The sequence below is a fragment of the Genypterus blacodes genome, unplaced genomic scaffold (genome assembly GCF_046128005.1).
Source record: "Genypterus blacodes isolate CSIRO-AG114 ecotype Tasmania unplaced genomic scaffold, CSIRO-AGI_Gbla_v1 ptg000022l_1, whole genome shotgun sequence".
NCBI classification, from domain to species: domain Eukaryota; kingdom Metazoa; phylum Chordata; class Actinopteri; order Ophidiiformes; family Ophidiidae; genus Genypterus; species Genypterus blacodes.
Window position 1 is genome coordinate 2,367,415 of NW_027466835.1, and position 19,827 is coordinate 2,387,241.

Consider the following 19,827-nt stretch of genomic DNA (forward strand, 5'->3'; position numbering starts at 1 on the left):
AACACACCCAGTTTCCAAGTATCCCAGGTTGCACCACCCTGCTCCCTTTCACAAAAATTCCAAGTGTTTCGCCGTTCCCTCAGTGTTTTGCTTGGAAAATCAGTTGATCAGATGAAACAGATGAATCAGATGACATGAGACTGAAACCTAGTGGGCCAATGTGTCAGTAATTTGGTTGGTCTTTGAGATCACAAGATCTTAATTGAAGAATACTGACTGAAATCCATACTCAGTTAAAATGCACAAGGAGTCACTGTGAAATTGCCAATATTTAGCAAAACAAGGAAAAGCTGCTTGCTGTCTAAGTAGTGTTTGCAGCAAAAAATCTTTGACATTTGTTCTTGCCATTCTACAGTCTTGTCATAGACCCACTCAAACTGTTCTGTGCCAATAACTCCCAAGATTCTTGGAAATGTCTGTACATCTGGTAAGGCTCCAAAACGGAGTCAGGACCTGTCTATGAACTGCTGGGTAGCAAGTGTCGCTGACGGGCACTGGCAGCTATTTGGCTCCAACTTGGGTGTCTGTCACAGATAAGAAAAGTTTGTCTTAACTGGAAAATCAGCACCAAAATGCTCTAGCCTTAGCATTAGCTATAAAGCTCAACAGAAGAAAAGTGTCTATCAGTCCCAGAAGTGGATGTAGCCATTCAGCAAATGTTTGTGATATGTGTAACTGAAGATTTATATCATCTATTCTGTTCTTGCACCCTCTTGTACTTTCTGGCAAGATGTTAAAGTTTTTATTTTTCTAAATATGGACTCTTTTTCCTATGACAATGTACTGTAAAAACAGTATAATCAACTTGCTTCTGTTATTAACCAAAATATATATCAATGAGTTAAAATATGTTATGTTATCATAAACCACTTCTGATATTTGTAAATAAAATTAACATTAATAAACATTTAACTTTGTATTTTAAAAACAAAAAAATTAAAAATGTATTAAATCTTTGGATGTAAGTAGCCTTCTCGAGAAAACATTTCATGTATACATGTGATTTATAATTCAGTTGGGGTCCGCTGACATTATATTCATGTGTATTCTATTCTTGTTCATACATAGCCATGCAGAAGTTTTGTGCAGTGTGCACTGATTTCCAAACTGCGTACAGATTCCTAATCGCTGTGTACAAAATATAAACTGCACACGGGGAATGAAGGTACTTAACTGTTGCCCTGTGCTTCATATTGGGAGAACCGATTAACAAATCCGTTGGTATGGCTTGTTAAACTCAGGGTGCAGTTTGATGTGAAACACAAAGAGGTGACAGGGATCAAGGAATGCTGTGCTGATATTTTTGACTTAGCTCATTATAAAACCTGTGCTTTAGGCTTCAATTAACATTTTGATGCAATGAACAATTTGTGAAAGTCACGGAAAAAAAGAATTGTGGGTATAGATTGTTAAACTGAAGAAATCCACAAACACAGATTACAAAAAAACACAAACCTGCAAGGCTCAGAACCTTATTCTATTTCACCATTACCTGGACTGCAATATATAGGAGTTTGCACAGAAGAATTTCAGATGGTTTTGTACTATATAACTGTGATGTGACAAACTTGAAAATAAAATTGAAACTTGTGAATGTGAACTGGAGGGATTTCCATTGAACTAAGTCATGCGAATAAGGCTCTGATTTTCATGTACAGTATGATCCTCTAATCAGTGGTACTCGCGCACCAAATTCTACAGCTAGAAATGATTCATGTCAGCTTCACCTGAAGTAACTATAAGCCCTTGTCCTAATATTTCCATCAGGTTAAAAAAGCAGGATTTAATATTCTGTCATTAATAAATAAAACATTAGATGTCATGTCTGTCAGTTTCCATTACAGTTTTATGAATTACTTGCTTTACTTACTTGGGTTTTTGTGAAATTTGAGTTGAAATTACTAGTTGCAACACACATTCCTTTTACATTACGTAATAATGATACTTTACAAATGGAGATAATGTCGATTGGACGTCTTACATAGTTGTTATATGCAGCTATGATAGCTTTTATTTGCAGTTCAAACGTTTAAGGCACAATTTAGGCTGAGGGCTTAATGCCCAACCCAGTCCTACTCAAGCTCCAATCCAGCAGGTTTTCTGTCCTATAGCAGTTCATTGCATTGTATGATAGTGTTTCTGTTTACTCCCCCAAAATCTCAACATATAGGGGGAAGAAATAACAAACCTGACCTGCCAAATGAAACAAAATGGGGGTAAACCCACAAAGAGGGGGAACCCAACTCTGGCCACGAGAAAGAAACCCAAAATAAACCCCACAACCAATAAATGAAATATTAATCAAGAAACAGTAATAAATACAGAAAATACCAATATCAAGGCAATAGAAATGTCCACATGCTGAAAATCTTTAAGTGGTCAAGTTGTATTTCGTAGCTCAGAGTTCCCCTGTCCAGCACCGGGAGTTGTTATTGTATTGTATTGTATTACATTTAAACCTTCAAGGTGGTGGCTTATATTGAAACGTTGAACGTCTGGAGTTTGAGACATTTGCGCATGCGTTGTCCGAATCCGGTTTATCGGTCCGAATCGGGTAGGTACTAGGTAAAAGCGGAAACGCTTTTGTTCCCCACCGGCGGCAATTTGCTGTTGCACATATCAAACCTCGTTGGGAAGCGTTTCACCAAGTACACAACACTATCTCCCACAGGTACAAGTGAGTTACAACGTATTATTCTATTGTTATATGTTATGTTATGCTTACGTGAAGCATTGACCACGTATTGTTTAACGGAGTTATTTGTTCTCATAGCAATTATGGTATTGAGGTGGCAAATCACTTGTTATATATCAACTATTAGCTGCTAGCTTTGCTATTTTACAGCAGGCATCATTAACGTATCTGGTTATTGTAACGCAAGTTGTGCTACCAATCAGTGGAACTTAAGTCCCTAAATCACTCACAACTACACATTTGCGATTGTCAACGGTGCCTTGTCTACAATATGAGGCACGGGGAAATAAACCCGACCACACCAGATAGATTGCGAAAGCTACAGTTGGATTTTAGTACCTTGCTTTTTTTGGTCGAGTATGAACGTATGCAACATTTTTGTCATTTGAATCAATAACCAACATAGTGTATGTGTTCCATTGAACATATATAAAGAAATTGTATTTAAATGTTGATAGTTAAAACATCGATTGAATCATTGAATGCAGCCAAATTAAAAGCCTTATGACACATTTCACTCCTCTACACAGAAGTGGTGGGAAAGAGAGGTCTGTTCATGGCTATGGGGAAACACTGTTGTTGTTGTTGTTGTTGCCAAGCATTTAAACACCTGGCTTAATGAATTTTTTGATTCCTGGCCTGAAGTTCATTGTGATGGCCAAGCTTCAGGGCTTTGAGTTCTGGAGGACAACCTTAAAGGGAGCACGCTTTGTGGTGGCACCGATGGTGGACCAGAGTGAACTGGCCTGGCGCTTGCTGAGTCGCCGGCATGGGGCTGAACTCTGCTACACGCCCATGCTGCATGCTCAGGTGTTTCTTCGCGATGCCAACTACAGGAGAGAGAACCTCTACAATGAAGTTTGTGCGGAGGACAGACCTCTGATAACTCAGGTAAAGACATACAGCCAAAGCTTTGAACCCTTTTTTCACCAGAATATGCATCGCTGGCATTTGCTGCACATCTCTGAAAACCATTTTTATCTATAATTTACATTTTAGCTGCTAATTTGCATTTTAGCTGCTAGTTTAGCAGCTAAACTGCGATTCTGCGTAGGTATTTGTCCCATATATAATGTGAATTTTAAAAGTAATAATCCACAAGTTATTGTATATATTTATTGTGTCATGAAGCTTTATCTACATCATTGTGCTCTTTTTCCCCACATCAGTTCTGTGCAAATGATCCAGAAATATTTGTCCAGGCGGCTCTGCTGGCCCAGGACTACTGTGACGCCATTGACCTTAACCTGGGCTGCCCACAGATGATTGCCAAACGAGGTTTGTAAACTGAATGAATCTCAGTGTATGTGTCTGTCGCTGTGTTTACCCTCCAGCTGGGTGATATGGGCAAAAATATATTAATCACAATATGTTTCATTATTTGGATATTTGAATATTCTCAATATATCAGCCAATTCATTGATGATGACACACACCGTTTTATGCATTCCTCATGCTGCATGGATGCTGTTTGTGGAGGTGAATATGTAGGTTGCTTGTGCTTCCAGATTTTGTTGCTACTTTCTGCATCCTTTACAATGCCCCATGATTTGCTCTGAATCTGATGTGACCTGAATCTGACCTTCTCTATATCACAGTGTGTGTTTTCCTCAGTACTAATTCTACATCTCTTGCTGCACTGTTGTTATGATTCATCCACACAAACTATTTTTTAGGCGTTCCAGCCACACTAAAACTGTGTTTTCCTCTCGTCTTTGTTCAGTTTGATGCACACAATGCTACCAAACAGAACAGGGAGAACTTGTCCATTTAAATAGGCTGAATGATTGATTCTTAGATTGAAGACACTTGTGATACTCATTTAACTAAATAGTCTAATTGAAATAAGTTGCTTATCACTGATAAGATATATGAATTGGTCCACCTCTAAGCAGTACAGTATGCTTACAAGGAGGGATGTGTATACATATCAGTTACTCTATTTGATTGCTTTTAAGATAGATTTGTCACACTAACACACTAAGACAAAGTCTAAGTATACACTAAGACAGAATTAATTAAACCTTTTTTTGTCTTTATTTCTAAGGTCACTATGGAGCTTTCCTACAAGATGAATGGGAGCTGTTGGAGAGAATGAGTAAGTTTGCTTTAGGACACAGAAAATGTTATTGTTATTCTTATTATTTCTAATTAATTGAAGTTTGTCCCATGGCTTTGAATTGTTGAATTATTTCATCAAGCTACTTATTGTTACCTCTGCCATTGGGATTGTTTTCACCTTTGTTTGTGGAAAATCTGGTGAATACCTAATAAGCAATGAATTATTACAGTTTTACTGCTAGAAATGCCAAAGTATGTCAATTTCCCATAGTCAGGTTGGCCAACAAGATGCTGTCTGTGCCAGTCACGTGTAAAATCCGCGTGTTCAAGGAGCTTGACAAGACCATCCAGTATGCCCAGATGCTTGAGAAAGCCGGATGCCAGGTATGTGAACAGTGGTAGTTTTTCACATGATGTAGGTTTTGTTGTATTTTCACATGAGGTTGTTATGCATGTGGTCCTGAACCTTTGAGGTAAATTGATAGAATTTCAGATCTGACAAATTTAACGAAAAATGCCATTTTAAGAGACACACAATCATCAAGGTGACTTTGAAATTAGATCATTGGTCTGATTTGATGTTGAGTTTGAGTTGGAGTGGTGATTCATATTGTTGTTGGTTGTCCCAATCGGTAACATGCCTCTGCATTTGACGTTTGGACTCTCATCCGATCCGTTTCTTCAGTTCTGACTGATGAGTAGGGTTTCCCAGAATTTAACCTCTGTGGACTCATAAACCGGGTCATAGATACTTCCCATGTTTTCAACGTTGTTTCACTGTTTTTTCAATGAAATAGAAAATGGAAATATTTACATTGTATGTGAGATTTTTGTCATTTCCTCTGGTGCAAAATCATAGGAACAACTTTGTTAAATCTGTCTCTGTTCCCCAGCTGCTGACAGTGCATGGCCGAACAAAAGACCAGAAAGGGGCCATGACAGGCACAGCTAGTTGGGAGCACATCAAAGCAGTACGGTGAGCTACCAACACCCTTTATCATTCACAATGTAGGAATTGACATCAATAATTGATTGCCAATTAGTTGCACCTAGTGTTGCCACCGCAAGCTGGACCTCCTTTGTGGTCCCTTTGTGGACTCTCCAATACAATTCCAAACAAAGACTGACCCGCAAACAGATGCAAATTATACCTGCCTTGCGTTGTTATCATTATCTAAGTGCTATTTCATAGTTTGGGGGGTCAAATCACTTAATCCTCACCAAGTCCGGACCACTATAACATTACATATAAACAGAATGTCACATGGATTGAGATTTGTTTTTTTTTCAATACTTGATCAATGTGTGTCTACTGCAGGAAATCGGTGAACATTCCGGTGTTTGCCAATGGAAACGTTCATCACCTGAGTGATGTGGAGGACTGCATTCAGGAGACAGGGGTGCAAGGGGTTATGAGTGCTGGTGAGGAACACACATAATGTCTAAGACGTTTGGGTTCTATGTGCACATTTATTTACATACATTTATTTACATCATGCACGTTATTTATTGTAATGTATTAGTGTTTTAATTGAAACTTGAATCTCTTGGTTTGAATTCCCACACAATTTTTTGTGTTTGTTCCAGAGGGGAACCTCCATAACCCTGCTCTGTTTGAGGGCCGCAGTCCCCCAGTGTGGGAAATGGCTGAAGAATATCTAGAGGTGGTCAAGCAGCACCCCCCCTGCACTCTATCCTATGTACGAGCTCATCTGTTCAAGCTCTGGCACCACACGTACGTACGGAGGGTGGGTGGGTGGGTGGAAGCAATATTGAAGAAATATTTTCAGTTTGCATTGAACAGGAATTTGCTTTGTAAAGATGGAGTAAAGATTTTATCAATATGTTGATATTGGACAGCTGATCAATGGCAACTGGCCCGCTGCATGCTTGGTGCGATGCTTAGGTGTCAATACGCTTGCAGCCAATCCTGCCATCCATGGCGGTCTCATGTGTGGTCCACATGCAATTTTGCGTGCCACTCAAGTTTAAGTGATGTATAAGGTGTCTGCAGTGATGCAAGTATACCACCATCAACAACTGACCACTGCGCGCTTCGAAATTTGTTCATTTAAGTATGTTTATGTGTATCTTTTTAAAATGTGTGTTTAGGTTACAGGTCCACAAGGACCTGAGGGAGGAATTGGCCAAGGTGAAAACCCTTGAGAGTTTGGCTGAAGTCAGCAAACACTTGAAGCTGCGTTGCCAGGTACCACTAAAGCTTATCTTATTTAACTAGATACAATTCAGGCTGTGCTTCACCTTTGAGGGAAAATTGAAAATTCTAATTAATTAATTCAGAAACAGCTCTCATCAGGGTGGTCTTGCAGCATTGACCCTGAAGAACTAAGCTGTTAATATGTCACAGGTTCACATTTAGCACTACACAAGGTTGTATGTGCAACAAGATAAGTGATGTGACGAGCAGCACCAACGCGAGACCCAGCAAAATAAACAATTAGCTCCGGCCGTTTTCCTAACCCTCACCTCCTGACCCTTCTGCTGACAAAACAGTAAGGTGAGCCATTGAATGTGTAGAGCTAGGGTAAATGTCTTGGTTGGCTGACAGACAGACACATGGGTGAACCCCACATCAAGAAATGTTTGTATATAAAACAAAGTATATACAGCTCTGGAAAAAATTAAGGAAAAATTGCATCAGCAGATATGCCAACAGTAACGACAACATTTTTCAACACATCTGTTAAGCTCCATTTTAGGTCAAGGTTGAAATGGAGACTGTAACACCCGTGATGTAGGAGGAGTCAGGGTAAAAGCAAAAATTAGTTTTATTCTGAACAATACAAATGTAGACAAAGGTCCCCAAAATGGAAACCCCCAAAAGATCCTGCTGCTATGATAGCCCTACTTTTCTCAAATAAGGTGATTGGTCAAGAGGCATTGCTTTATGTTTTGGCTAAGTTCCAACAGATTCTGCTCCGGACCAGAATTTGCTTACTGTGGCGACAGAGTGTGATTAGAACTGAGTCAGTCCTTAAACCTTTGAATAGCACTGTACAAGTTAACTTGGCTTGCAGGATTTATGGAAAGAAGCTATTTTAGTTTTGTGGTCTTGACATGATACTGCATGTCTTTGCTTACAGGAAGAGATGGCCAAAGGAAAGAATGCTGAACAGAAGAACGATGGCATGCCCTTACCTCATTGGATCTGCCAGCCATACATCCGACCAGCGTGAGTCTGTCTTTTATAAATTCTGTTTGAACAATCAAAACCAAGACCAATAACATAGTTGAATCCTAATTACCAGGTGCAATCTTGTTATGTTATTAACAACTGAGTGGGTCTTACAGGCCAAAGGAGATGACTACCAATGGTGATAGTAAAGGGTCAGAGGTGAAGAAGACAGTGTGTCAAAAGAGGGCACTGGAAGAATGTGACAGAGCAGCTGACACACTCTCCAAAAACAAGCTAAAGAAGAGATCACGCAACCCCAAGAAAAACTTCTGTGCTGAGCAGAAACGTGAGTTCAGTTTTTCATCCAATCACCTTTTGTAGTTTTTTCAAAAATGTCTAATTTGTGAAGTTTTTCATACAATGTTGACTTAAAAATGATATAGACATTCAAATGACAAAAGTGGAATGCTGTAATGCAGTAGCTCCCAAATTGGAACCACTGCCCTGTGGGTCTGTAAAGCCCTTTGAGACGTTGTAGGTGATGTTGGGCAATACAAATAAAATTGACTTGACTTGCTGTCCCATCTTTCTCCATGCAGCTAAGTACATCAAATGTGAACAGTGTGGGAACCCAAAAGTAAGTAGAATGTCACTCAGTCAATTTATTAATGATCACAGTCTTTTTTGGATAAGACAACACTAAAAATCCCACATTCTGTTGGAACAAAAAAGAGAACCTACTTGGAAATGTCTGAGGATAGCAACACCGTTCTTTTTTTGCAATAGCTTGAAATGGTTTACTATTATGACTTACTGTATAATGACTTTTGTTGTTTCATAACTGAAACAAACTGCAATGAAAACTTGTCAATCTAAAATGTCAAATAATTTAAGGACAGCTAAATTGTGTGCTGAGGAGCTCTGCATTTTAAAACGAATACAGTAAGAATGCTGTTGTTTGACACTGTCTGCCCTTACAACACGTCAAAGCCTGTGCTTGTTCAGAAGTTCTAACTCCAGCCTTTGTTTTTTAGGGAAATAAGTGTGTCTTTAACCTGTGTCGAGGTTGCTGTAAAAAGAAGGCCTTCAAGGAGGTAGCAGACTGTCCAAGTTAGTACACACACGTGCATACCGACACTGTCAACATGCCTGTTACACACGTAAGCATACTGTGTTGCAGGCGTACATTAGACATTGAAATTGGATTATTTTTAGAACAATAGCAATATCATGTTATTCCGCAAAATAAGATAAATCGAGCAGCTGTAGTATTGCTATTTGATATTACCAAGATGTTAAATGTGCCACAGTGTTTTATGCATTACTCCTGGTGCCTCAAATGTTTTATAGGCCCACACATTTCCATTTCCTGACCAACCCAAGCTCTGTAATAGACGATTGACAATTTCGATACTTGAATAGCCCACTAGCTAACTAATTTAAACGGTTATCTTGTTTGAGGATGTATGGATTGCTACCATCCTTTTTTGTGATACTGTGCCTTTAAGACTTTTTGAATATAACCATTTAAGATGTAAATTTTGGCTGTAAAAAAACTTCTGATGTGTGTGATGTTTTTGATGACAACTCGGATTAAGCCTAAACTCAGATTCCTGGGAATCAAATTATCAGTTTCAGTTCAATTTTCACATTCTGATATTTGGACAAATTTTCATTATGCATATTGAAATTTGGATCATGATTATAGATGTCTCTCTTGATTGACAGGTCATGGCCTGAGGTTCAAGACTAAGGCAGAGAGACGGAGAGCTGAAGACGATGATAAGGCGGGAACAGCGGAGGAGACGGAGAGAAATGGCACGTCTCCTTGGCCTCACTCAGAGACAAAACCAGAGAACCTAAAGTGTTCTGTGAACGTACCTTGACTGTGTGTTTTTGACTGATATTTTTTAAGCCAAGTTACAGGAAAATATCTAGAAATATTTTGATGAAAACAAGCCATTTTATGCTTGGATAATCCTATTTGTTAAAGATAGAGATGATATTGCCAATTATTTAAATGTTTTAAAACACAGGCACTAGGTTAGTGTGGTCATTTACAGGTCATTTACATAATCATGACATACAGTGGCAAGAAAAGGTTGTGAACCCATGACTTCCTACATGAATTACTTGTGAAATACATCTGATCTTCATCTAGTCAAAGTAACACACTGTACCTGAACTAAGAATGTAAACGGTTGTACTTCTCAATGCTTTTACTGAACAGATTCTTCACTCATTCAAATGGCTGGGAAAATATATGTGAAGCTTTTATTTGAAAGCTATAATAACCTCCATTTCTTTTGGCTGTTATTTAGACTTGAACAATGAGGAATTTGTCAAAGCATCACTTTTGCATATAGTAAAAGATAAAGCCCTGCTCAGGTCATGCGGCTGAAAATCCAGTTCATTGTGCCTTTGATGAGTGAAATATGTTCAGGCCCTGAGACAGCAAATCAGTCAAAACCACGATGTTCCCTCCACCATGATACACAGATGGGATTAGGTTTTGGTGTCAAACATGGTGTCCTTCATTTCGGCCAAATGTTGGAACAGTGTCTCTGGGGACTTGTATACAATCCTGGATGTTTAAGAACAGCATATTCTTCCATTTTGGCATTAAACATATTTTACCTTTGCCAAGAACATGGTTGTGTTTTCACCACAGGATACTACTGGCTATCTCAATTAATTACTTAAGCTGTTTACTTTCATAAAATACATTTTTACTTTTAGATGCATCTGAAGCCTGCTCTGCCTTATCTCAATAATTCTTCTAAGGTCTACAGAAATGTATTTAAATCAAATGATTGTTCACGTTAATAACTAAATTGAATGGATATATTGTTCATTCAGTGTGTTGACAAGAAGGAGCACAGTTTTTCCTCTTCATTGTTGTAGTGCTTCATGCTGTAGTCATCAAATGCGTTAAGGATTACCATTATGACCTGTTAGAGCAAGCGCACCACAGTGACTCGCGGAGATGGGAGTTATCAGTTTATTACAGCGCTGGTTCACTCTGTACTACTACATGCAGAGCAGACAAGAATGACAACTTCTTCAGGCTTGTACCACATCTTTATTGCCCCCACAGAGACTAACATCTGGTGCCTCTCAACTTTCTTGAGACAACAAGCTCCTACATCCTATGTCAGATTTACATCTTCTGCACTTGATGGCACCACAGACAAGACCCAGACCCTATGCTGGATGAGAGCGAGACGGGCATCGAGGAGTCTTAATCCATCATCTCAAATTCAAAATTCAAAATTTAGAATGTGAAATCCCTAAGCCTCCACTCCAAAAAGAATATGGGATTGAAATAGATTTAAATTTACAGAAGAGTTTTCACATTGTTCTTGTATCTGCCACTCTGAAACTGAATTAGTTTAACATAACAAAACAGCCATAAAGATGTGACGGAGAATAAATCAAAACACAGGAGAGCAAGGTGGCGGTAAAACAAATCTTACAAATCTCTAAACTTTATGGAAATCAAACACGTTCCTGTTCAACATGATGGTCTTCGTGATATATGCCATGTGAAGTTTGATTTTTATGTAATTAATACAACAACAACAGCTTTTTAATAGTACCTGCCAACACACTAGAACGCCAAAACTTCAATGTTGGACGCAAAAACATTAGAAACCTTCCGTTCATATTTGTTTCGTAAATGGGAACCTTGTGTGTTTCGTTAGATTTCCGCCGGACACTATTGGTGGAACACTTCCCACAAGACGGGACCGCACAAAACAAGCAGTTGTGTTTTTAGTTTCACAGCGAAATAAATGGAAGTACGGCCTTCGTCTCTGGCTAAGTTTCACTGTGTTTTCATGATTTGTGTTGTTTCCTGTAACGTATAGTAATTTCAAGATAATGGAACGGACAACCAATGTCTACGAAGATCCAGCTAACGATGGTAACTGTCGTTCGCTATTCCTTAAAATGTCTTTGACACATTCGGTCTAAAGCTGTTAAAGCCGTTGTTTATTTATTGTTGACAGGTCGTTGCACACGATGGAGGAACTGGAGTGGGTTTTGGTGAGTGTCATTTCAAAGTTTGATTAAGCTAGCATTACTTTGGTAGCTGTAGAACGAGTCTGTCCTAAAGGTTCACTACTCCGTATGTTTAAAGACAGATATCTGCACTTTGTTTCGTTTTCTCCCCTCTTCTAATTATCTCCTCAGGCTCTTGGGATTGTGCAACAACTTTGCTTATGTGGTTATGCTGAGTGCTGCACACGACATCCTCCAAACACAGTCGGAAAACTCCACAGCACCAGTAAGAGAACATATACTGTATTCTGTCTAAACTGTTCATAGCTTGGTCATTGGAAATGGTTTGACTTCCACTCTTTATTATAGATTCCACCCAAACTGGAGATTGACTACAAAAATGGAAGCAGTAGCAATAATAGCCGCTATGACTGCAATCCGGTCTCCACTGCGGTAAATATGAAGAGCAATTAATTCTGTGTTTATACATGTATGTATGCATATATTATATATATATATATATATATGTATGTATGTGTGTGTGTAGGCCTGGGCGATAAGGGTCTATGTCAGGGGTCTTCAACAGGGGGTCCGCGGAAGTACTGCAGGGGGGTCACGAAATTTGTGGTTGATAAGACAATTTTTTAATTTTGTTTTATAAACCAAAATTTTCCCCCACAAATTTAACTGTCTTTACATACACATTAAAATGAATCCAACATATTGTAGTGAACAGATAAATGGATGCAGAAGATGTTATTTTTTAGTCAGCAATGCACACATTAACAACACTCGTCTGCCTCAAATAATGTGCGTCTGGCTCGTGGACTTCGCTATAGATCGCCTGAGCTATAGATAGATAGAAAAGATGTTATTCATTTGCTCTTTTCTGCAGATGAAGAAACTTGGTATTAAAGATTTTTCTCTAACTTCCCTCCTCAGGCTGTGCTGTTGGCTGACATCCTCCCCACACTTGTCATCAAGCTATCTGCACCCTTTGTAATCCACAAATTTCCATATGGGTAAGAGAATGCATTTCAGTGTGGACTGTGATGTCATTAGCAAAAATGTGTTGGTGATGCTAGAGTTCAGCTGGTATGAACGCACTGCCTTTGAGGTGTTTTAAGACAGATGTTGCACATATCTGGAGAGTGTAGGTTGTTTCTTTTTTGCATTTATGTATTCACCCCCTTGGATGTTTTTCCCTTTTGTTGCTTTTATAAATGAAATCATGTTCAAGTCACTCTTCAAGTTAGTATTTAGTAGATGCATCTTTGGCTGCAATCCCAGCACCGAGTCTGTGTGGATAGGTCTTAATCATGCTTGCACATCTGGACACTACAATTTTTCTCCATTCTTCCTTGCGAATAAGCTCAAGCTCTGTCAGGTTGCTTGGGGATCGGGCGCGAACAGCTCTTTTCAAGTCCAGCCACAAATTGTAGATTGGATTAAGGTCTGGGCCACTCCAGAACATTCACATGGTTATCTTTGAACCATGTCTGTGTAGTTTTTGCTGTAGGCTTTGGGTCGTTGTCTTGCTGGACCATAAATCTTCTCCCAAGTTGTAGCTGTCTTGCAGGATGAGTCGCATTGAGACACATTAACTGCATTTAGGTGATCTCTATTTCACTACTTTTCACTCCTATCATTAATTAGCTGGAGCACAATTGAATTAGGTCAGTCACTTTAAAGGGGGTGAATACTTGTGCAATCATTTATTTTACATTATATATTTTTCATTAACTGACAGTACTTTGTAAAAATCTGTATTCACTATGTCATTAAAGAGATGTTTTTTGTAAATTCTTGTTAAAAAAGCCAAATTATATTGACCATGAATCAATTTTTGAAAGCAATTAAAGGGGTAAACATCCAAGGGGTGAATACTTTTTATAGGCTGTATATATCATATAAATCTAAGCTGAATATAGCCACTATTCTCCATCAGTGAGGAAACAAACTTATAAAAAAACCCTTCAAGGTTTCATGTGTGTTTTCTTTAATTGTTGTCTGTATACATGTATATATTTTAGTTCAAAGTGTAAGCATTGTGTACACAGGACCTTGCCTTTCTAATGCCCATTTTCTGTTCTAGGTTCAGAGTATTGTTTTGTGTCGCCATGGCAGTGGCCAGTTTTCTCCTTGTGTCTTTCTCATCAATGGTGTGGATGAGCCTTCTGGGTAATGAATTTAGAGCTGCCATTGTCATCTTGCAAATGTTTTAATGTCAGACTTGAGTATCTGTTGAATAATAATGGTAGCTTTCTAATAGAATTGGCCTCCTTAAAAAATCTTATACTGGATTTCAACATAGATCAGTAGTGTTTTTTCTGTCATCTTGCCTCCAAGAGAGTAGCTGCAAGATGATGAATATTTGACATTTACGTCCCTCCTCACTTCACCTACCAACCACTACCTTCTCCACCCCTCTTTCAGGTGTGGTCTTTGCCAGTATCAGTAGTGGACTGGGAGAACTGTCCTTCCTCTCCCTCACCGTTTACTTCGACAGGTAAAAGCGTATTCTGTCAATTTCTCACATTTTTTTTCTTCTTCCCAGAACTTCAACTTTTTTCACTTCTGTAAAATCTACATTCATGCTTTGGGAATAAGTAGAATTGTATGTTGTTGTTTTGCAAATACAATTCATTCTTGTATACATGGCAAAGGAAGTGGATCTACAAGCACACAAAATCAACAAAGGAAAAACACGTGTGGTTGTTTATTTGGTTGCTAACAAGTCGGATATAAATGCACACCAACTCATTTACACATTCGGGCAATTAAGAGTTTCCATTTCACCTAACCTGCATGTTTTTGGGCTGCAAGAAGAAACTAAATGTGTTCTAGTGTTGAACTCGTCAAAAATACGTACACTTATGTCCAAAGCATGTCCATTCAGGATGGCAATGGACATGTTATGGATTGGTGTTGCAATTGTGAGCAGGCACTATTTTGAAAACTGTTTTCTTTCCAATGTGTTCCAATTGGTGGGACAAATGCATCTATATTCTTATCTTTCTTGTTTTGTAAATATTGCTTTCCCCCCCCCTTTCTCTCTCAGGGTTGTACTGGGAGCCTGGAGTTCAGGCACTGGTGGTGCCGGTGTTGCTGGAGCCCTCCTTTACTCAGTCCTCACCCAAGCCGGCCTCGCACCCCGAACGACACTTCTCATCATGCTGCTAATTCCCTTTTTGATGTTGATCAGGTAAATGTGGAAGTACAAAGGAAACATTTTTGTTGTCTTTACCCACCACTATATATTCTAACAGCGCTGTGCAAACAACGCCTTTTTATTCATTAAAACTCAATGGTACATCATTGCATGCATTTGTACGCCTATTTAAGGGTTAGAAAGGAACTTAAAGAATAAAGATGGATCAGAATACCAGCAATAAATCCCTTTAAAGTCTTAATATTGTTTATACTATAGTGTTTTAACATAGCGCTATCAATTTCTCTTATCTTACAAACTACCGCCAGCTATTTTCTCCTGCTCGTCACCCCACCTTCATTACCTCAGTGGCGCAGCATGGAGACAGGATATACGGCTCAAAGTACAAGAGGCTCAGAGGAGGTACAGCATCTGATAGATGAATCCACTGATGAAGACGAGGAGCAGGAAAAATCAACGCAAGGTACAGGTCATTGCATTGTTTGTAAACATTATTCTCCAAATCAGAAGAAAGCAAACGAACCACATATCTGAATGCGCCAACATTTAGACAATTAGAACATTTTAATATGTAATTGATAATTATTTAATTTTAAGATATTGTTTCTTGTCATTGAAGAACAACACAAACCATTTTCTTTTAACCCCTGAATATAATAGAGAACCAGACGTCAGGACCGCTCTCCTACACAGAGAAGCTGCATGTCGTCAAAGTAAGTGCGGTCACTAAATGTCTTATACTTTACATACATTAGCAGTTAATGTCTTTTAATTTTCACACTTTGCAAAGTCATCCCACAGGTCGGATTGGACCCTCTGGCGGGGCTGGTTTTGACTGATTTATAACATTATTCTGATTTATTTATTCTGATCAGGGCTTGCTGAAGTTTGTGTTTCCCCTGGGGGTCGTCTACTTTGCTGAATACTTCATAAACCAGGGCTTGGTAAGATCTCTGACTCTGACTTCACCTCCACCTCAGTCAAGTTTTTAAGGGATACCCCAATCCTCAAACATGAATTGAACCTGGCAAGTAATATGTAACAGCCACTGTCTAGCATTGATGAGAGTCCAAACTAAATGCATTTCTTTTTCAGATGGAACTTCTGTATTTCCCAAAATTCTTCCTGTCTCATGCGGCGCAGTATCGCTGGTGTGTAATTCTAACTGGAATTGTAATATTACCGGAAAAGGATTTTGTGGATGTGCTCCCTAAACTGGTGATCTCTTTCACCTGTGTGCTCAGGTACCAGACTCTCTACCAGGTTGGTGTGTTGGTTTCTCGGTCCTCCCTTTGCTGCGTGAAGATCAGAAAACTGTGGGCACTCTCTTTGCTTCAGGTGAGAACTTTTGTCCGACCATACCACTTCACAAAAAGCTCTGTCACCTCTATTGTGATACTCACCAAACTGCCAAGGATCAAATCAATCAAATTTAATATGTTTTATTTTTGATCATAGTCAATTCCATAGGCAGTTGTTACATCTTGGTAAACCTAGCCTCTTCTGCCCCACTCCTTAAAAATACAACCCTTTGGTTTCTGCCTTCTCTTGCCGACCCTCCCACGACATCGTCCCCCTGATATTTTAACCCCCTTTGCCCCAGCCCTACCCATCACACCTACTATCCTTGAATGTGTACTCAAAGTAGTGTGTGTTAACTGTGACATCATTTATGATTGCATCCATATCTCCAATCACCCACTACTAAAAGTTGTTAATGTAAATACAAAAAATGTAAATGTAATCAAAATGAATCAGGGGCTTTGAAAGTGAGAACTGGCCACTTTGTTAAAGTTGGAATAACATTAGGATAATGCTTTGCTAAGTGCTGATTGCTATCCATCATTTATTGCTGGTAACTGTCTTCTGTACATATTCATCACCTTGCTTTCTGACTCTTTTTCTACCTCCCGTCTTCTCACTTTCTCAGGTGGTGAATGCAGTAGTGCTTGTATTTGCAGTGTACTATCAGTTCATGCCCAGTGCCTGGCTGGTGTTTGCTATTGTCCTCTATGAGGGTCTACTGGGTGGAGCTGCCTATGTCAACACTTTTTACAGCATCAGCAAAGAGGTCAGACCATCTGCATATTGGGGGGAGAGGGTCAAAGGGGGAATTTCACCACAAAATGTCAATCTCTTATCTGAGACGGAGGACTTCAGCATGTACAGTGGGGGAAATCAGGATTTGATCCCTTGGAGATTTTTTAAGTTTGCCCACCAACAAAGAAATGAACGGTGTTTAATTTTAATGGTAGATTTATTTTAACAGTGAGAGAAAGAATATAAAAAAAAAATCACAAAAAAAAATCTTATCATATAAAAGTTATACATTGATTTGCATTTGAATGAGGGAAATAAGTATTTTATACAGGAACGAGTTAAGTACTTTTTTTAAGCGAGAGGACTAATCTAACCCGCCTTTGGGAGCCAGAATTCTTGCTGACTATAGAGGGAAAAGTCCAATATGTCCCTAACCTTTATGAACCCACAAGGGTTACTTTGAGTGATGACAAATCCAAGTTTGAAATCTACAGCTATTTCTATAGGTTGGAGAAGGGTTGACCTTGCTTAGAGGTCGTAGGGGTGGTTTTAGTGACCTTTCAGTGCTTCCTTTTTACACCACATGGATAGCGCTCCCCCCAACTGAAAAATAGGATTTGATCTTTAAAAATGCTGGCAAAAGCAGGAAACAAAGGAATTGCAACATGTAAAGTCATTCAAGGACACATTTGCAAAAGTGTGTTAATCCAGACAGATCTCTCTTTTTTCCCCAGATTGAAGACAGAAGACAGAGGGAGTTTGCTTTGGCTGCTGCCAGTGTAGGAGACACTCTGGGCATAGCCCTGGCTGCCCTCACTGCTTTGCCTGTGCATAAGTATTTCTGTTCACTATGACGGAGTCCACACGCCAGCCAGCAGGAGGAAGAGGCAAAGTTACTGAGTGAGACGTTTACTCGAAAAAACCACCGTCTTTACCACTGTGTGTTTTATCACCTTTCCTTTTAATAATAATCTGCAATAATTTGGGATTGAGGATTTACTAATGATATTAGTAAGTGGATTTTTTTCTTCTCATTCTTGCTCGATGTAAAACTTAAGCTGCTCAACGTTCCCATAATTTCCTGAATTGTATGGCAATCTTTTTTATTTATTTATTTATTGCCATTAATCATAACCGTGAGACACTTTATTTATATTCACAAAGTTTTCATAAATCTACATGAGAACAGCCTTCATTTTATTGTGTCACAAGGAAAAATTTCTTACAAGCTTACAAGCTTCTTAAACTGCAATGACTCCTTTGAAAGAAAGCTAAAAAAAAAGAAAAAAAAAGTCCTCTTTACTAAATGGTGACAGGGTAGAGTGGTGGTATGTAGGGGCTTATTCTAAACATCTTCACCATGAGATTCCATGTGTTAAAAGAAAAACAATCATATTTTCATAATACAGGTAAAAATCACACTGTTTCTTAATAAAGGAACTTGACATTTAACTTTCCGCAGCGTTCATAAAACTAACTGGAAGCGATACATTTTCTGTTCACAATGCTGCTGTCTACATCTGTACCCAATTGCGGTCATCTAGACCCAGTGGGTCATATTTTGTTGAGGTTTAATAATTGTGTCATTTTCTGTGAGTTAGTGGTGTAAACTATTCAGGAAGGTCAAAATTAGTTTTATAAGTCATAATAGAAGGGTTTGAGCTTTGGTTAATATAAGTCAATTTTCACGGGAAATACCTTTGTGTTCCTTCAAAGGGTTCACTTACTTTTGCACATAAACTAATTCTAAACTAATGTTTCATGGAGTTTTTGGATGCAATCGATAAACATAAATATAAAAACTGGTGATGGTGAAATAGGAAAATCATGATAAAATGAACAGAAAATTCTAAACTGCTCAAGGGGTTCACATACTTTCAAACAGCACTGTATATGTATAGTTTCGCTGTGGGACTATTGCTATACTATACATAATTACTATTCTTCTTCTCCAAATAAGGTAATTGGGCAATTAGGGCAATTTGTTTTGCAAATGGAATGGAAGTATTTTGCATTATCTCCACTAACAAAAAACTGATTCTGATCCTGATGGCTACTGATGTTTCTTCAAAATGATACATTATTTGTAACATTTCCTGGAAATAATAATAATAATAATTTCTATTCTAGTTATACATTTAAAAACTTTTGCAATCAATGAAGACCAGTTGTGTTCTGTTCTTGTTTGCTTGTTTTGGAATTCATGCAGTTGATCATCATCAGCGTGCAAACACGCCGTGTTTTTTCTTTGCCTTAAATATTTCTGTGTACAATGCACATTCCTACAGAAGTTTCAATGACTGTCTTTTACAAATGTATTTCAACTCAATGATGATGATGAATGTTTTGTGGCTTTACTGCGGTATCATAATTGCGCATGATATTTGAGGTGCCTGGGGTTTATTTGTGATTATTATTATTTGTAAATTAAACAAATGTATAAATGATTCTTCCCTGATGCTCATTTTGATTACCACTTCTGAATTCCTTTCAAATTACATGATGTGGTTTTTACACAAATATTGAACAATATAGAGTGCGTGCGTGCGTGCGTGCAGCGTGCATGCGTGCCTGTGTGTGTATTAATGCTGATTGAGTACACTGTTGCGGCCCCTCCCACCCAGTACTCCCCAGATCCTTCACTGACATGAAACTGACAGATCACAAGCAGATGAGTGATATCCAAATGAGTGATGATCGAAACCGTTACCTAAAATTACA

The 19,827-nt window shown here is 38.6% G+C and overlaps 2 protein-coding genes across 3 annotated transcripts; both read left to right on the top strand.

The window, feature by feature from the left end:
• Positions 1–2,599: 2,599 nt before the first annotated feature.
• On the top strand, positions 2,600–10,533 carry dus1l (dihydrouridine synthase 1-like (S. cerevisiae)). Of its 2 annotated transcripts, none has more exons than XM_076143235.1 (14): positions 2,600–2,677; positions 3,341–3,586; positions 3,865–3,973; positions 4,743–4,793; positions 5,028–5,140; positions 5,650–5,732; positions 6,075–6,178; positions 6,344–6,491; positions 6,869–6,965; positions 7,861–7,949; positions 8,069–8,238; positions 8,492–8,529; positions 8,927–9,002; positions 9,621–10,533. In XM_076143235.1, exons 2-14 carry the CDS (start codon positions 3,350–3,352, stop codon positions 9,776–9,778), a joined length of 1,473 nt encoding a protein of 490 aa, XP_075999350.1. In that variant the 5' UTR covers positions 2,600–2,677; positions 3,341–3,349; the 3' UTR covers positions 9,779–10,533. The 2 variants fall into 2 exon arrangements, with proteins under 2 accessions (XP_075999350.1, XP_075999351.1); XM_076143236.1 differs by having other exon boundaries at positions 2,607–2,671.
• Positions 10,534–11,601: 1,068 nt separating this feature from the next.
• Positions 11,602–18,456, top strand: cln3 (CLN3 lysosomal/endosomal transmembrane protein, battenin). The gene is made up of 15 exons (XM_076142837.1): positions 11,602–11,817; positions 11,903–11,939; positions 12,087–12,180; positions 12,264–12,347; positions 12,837–12,916; positions 13,990–14,075; positions 14,331–14,403; positions 14,956–15,099; positions 15,375–15,529; positions 15,727–15,779; positions 15,942–16,010; positions 16,162–16,217; positions 16,311–16,404; positions 16,997–17,137; positions 17,841–18,456. Exons 1-15 carry the CDS (start codon positions 11,775–11,777, stop codon positions 17,958–17,960), a joined length of 1,329 nt encoding a protein of 442 aa, XP_075998952.1. The 5' UTR covers positions 11,602–11,774; the 3' UTR covers positions 17,961–18,456.
• Positions 18,457–19,827: the final 1,371 nt, after the last annotated feature.

Excerpts from the sequence above, each read along its gene's own strand:
- dus1l (XM_076143235.1), top strand. The coding sequence starts at position 3,350 with ATGGCCAAGCTTCAGGGCTTTGAGTTCTGGAGGACAACCTTAAAGGGA. Across the intron at positions 4,794-5,027 it reads GGAGCTGTTGGAGAGAATGA|TCAGGTTGGCCAACAAGATG; the intron begins GTAAGTTTGCTT and ends AATTTCCCATAG. Across the intron at positions 6,492-6,868 it reads TTCAAGCTCTGGCACCACAC|GTTACAGGTCCACAAGGACC; the intron begins GTACGTACGGAG and ends ATGTGTGTTTAG.
- cln3 (XM_076142837.1), top strand. The coding sequence starts at position 11,775 with ATGGAACGGACAACCAATGTCTACGAAGATCCAGCTAACGATG. Across the intron at positions 11,940-12,086 it reads AGGAACTGGAGTGGGTTTTG|GCTCTTGGGATTGTGCAACA; the intron begins GTGAGTGTCATT and ends TTATCTCCTCAG. Across the intron at positions 14,404-14,955 it reads CTCACCGTTTACTTCGACAG|GGTTGTACTGGGAGCCTGGA; the intron begins GTAAAAGCGTAT and ends TTTCTCTCTCAG.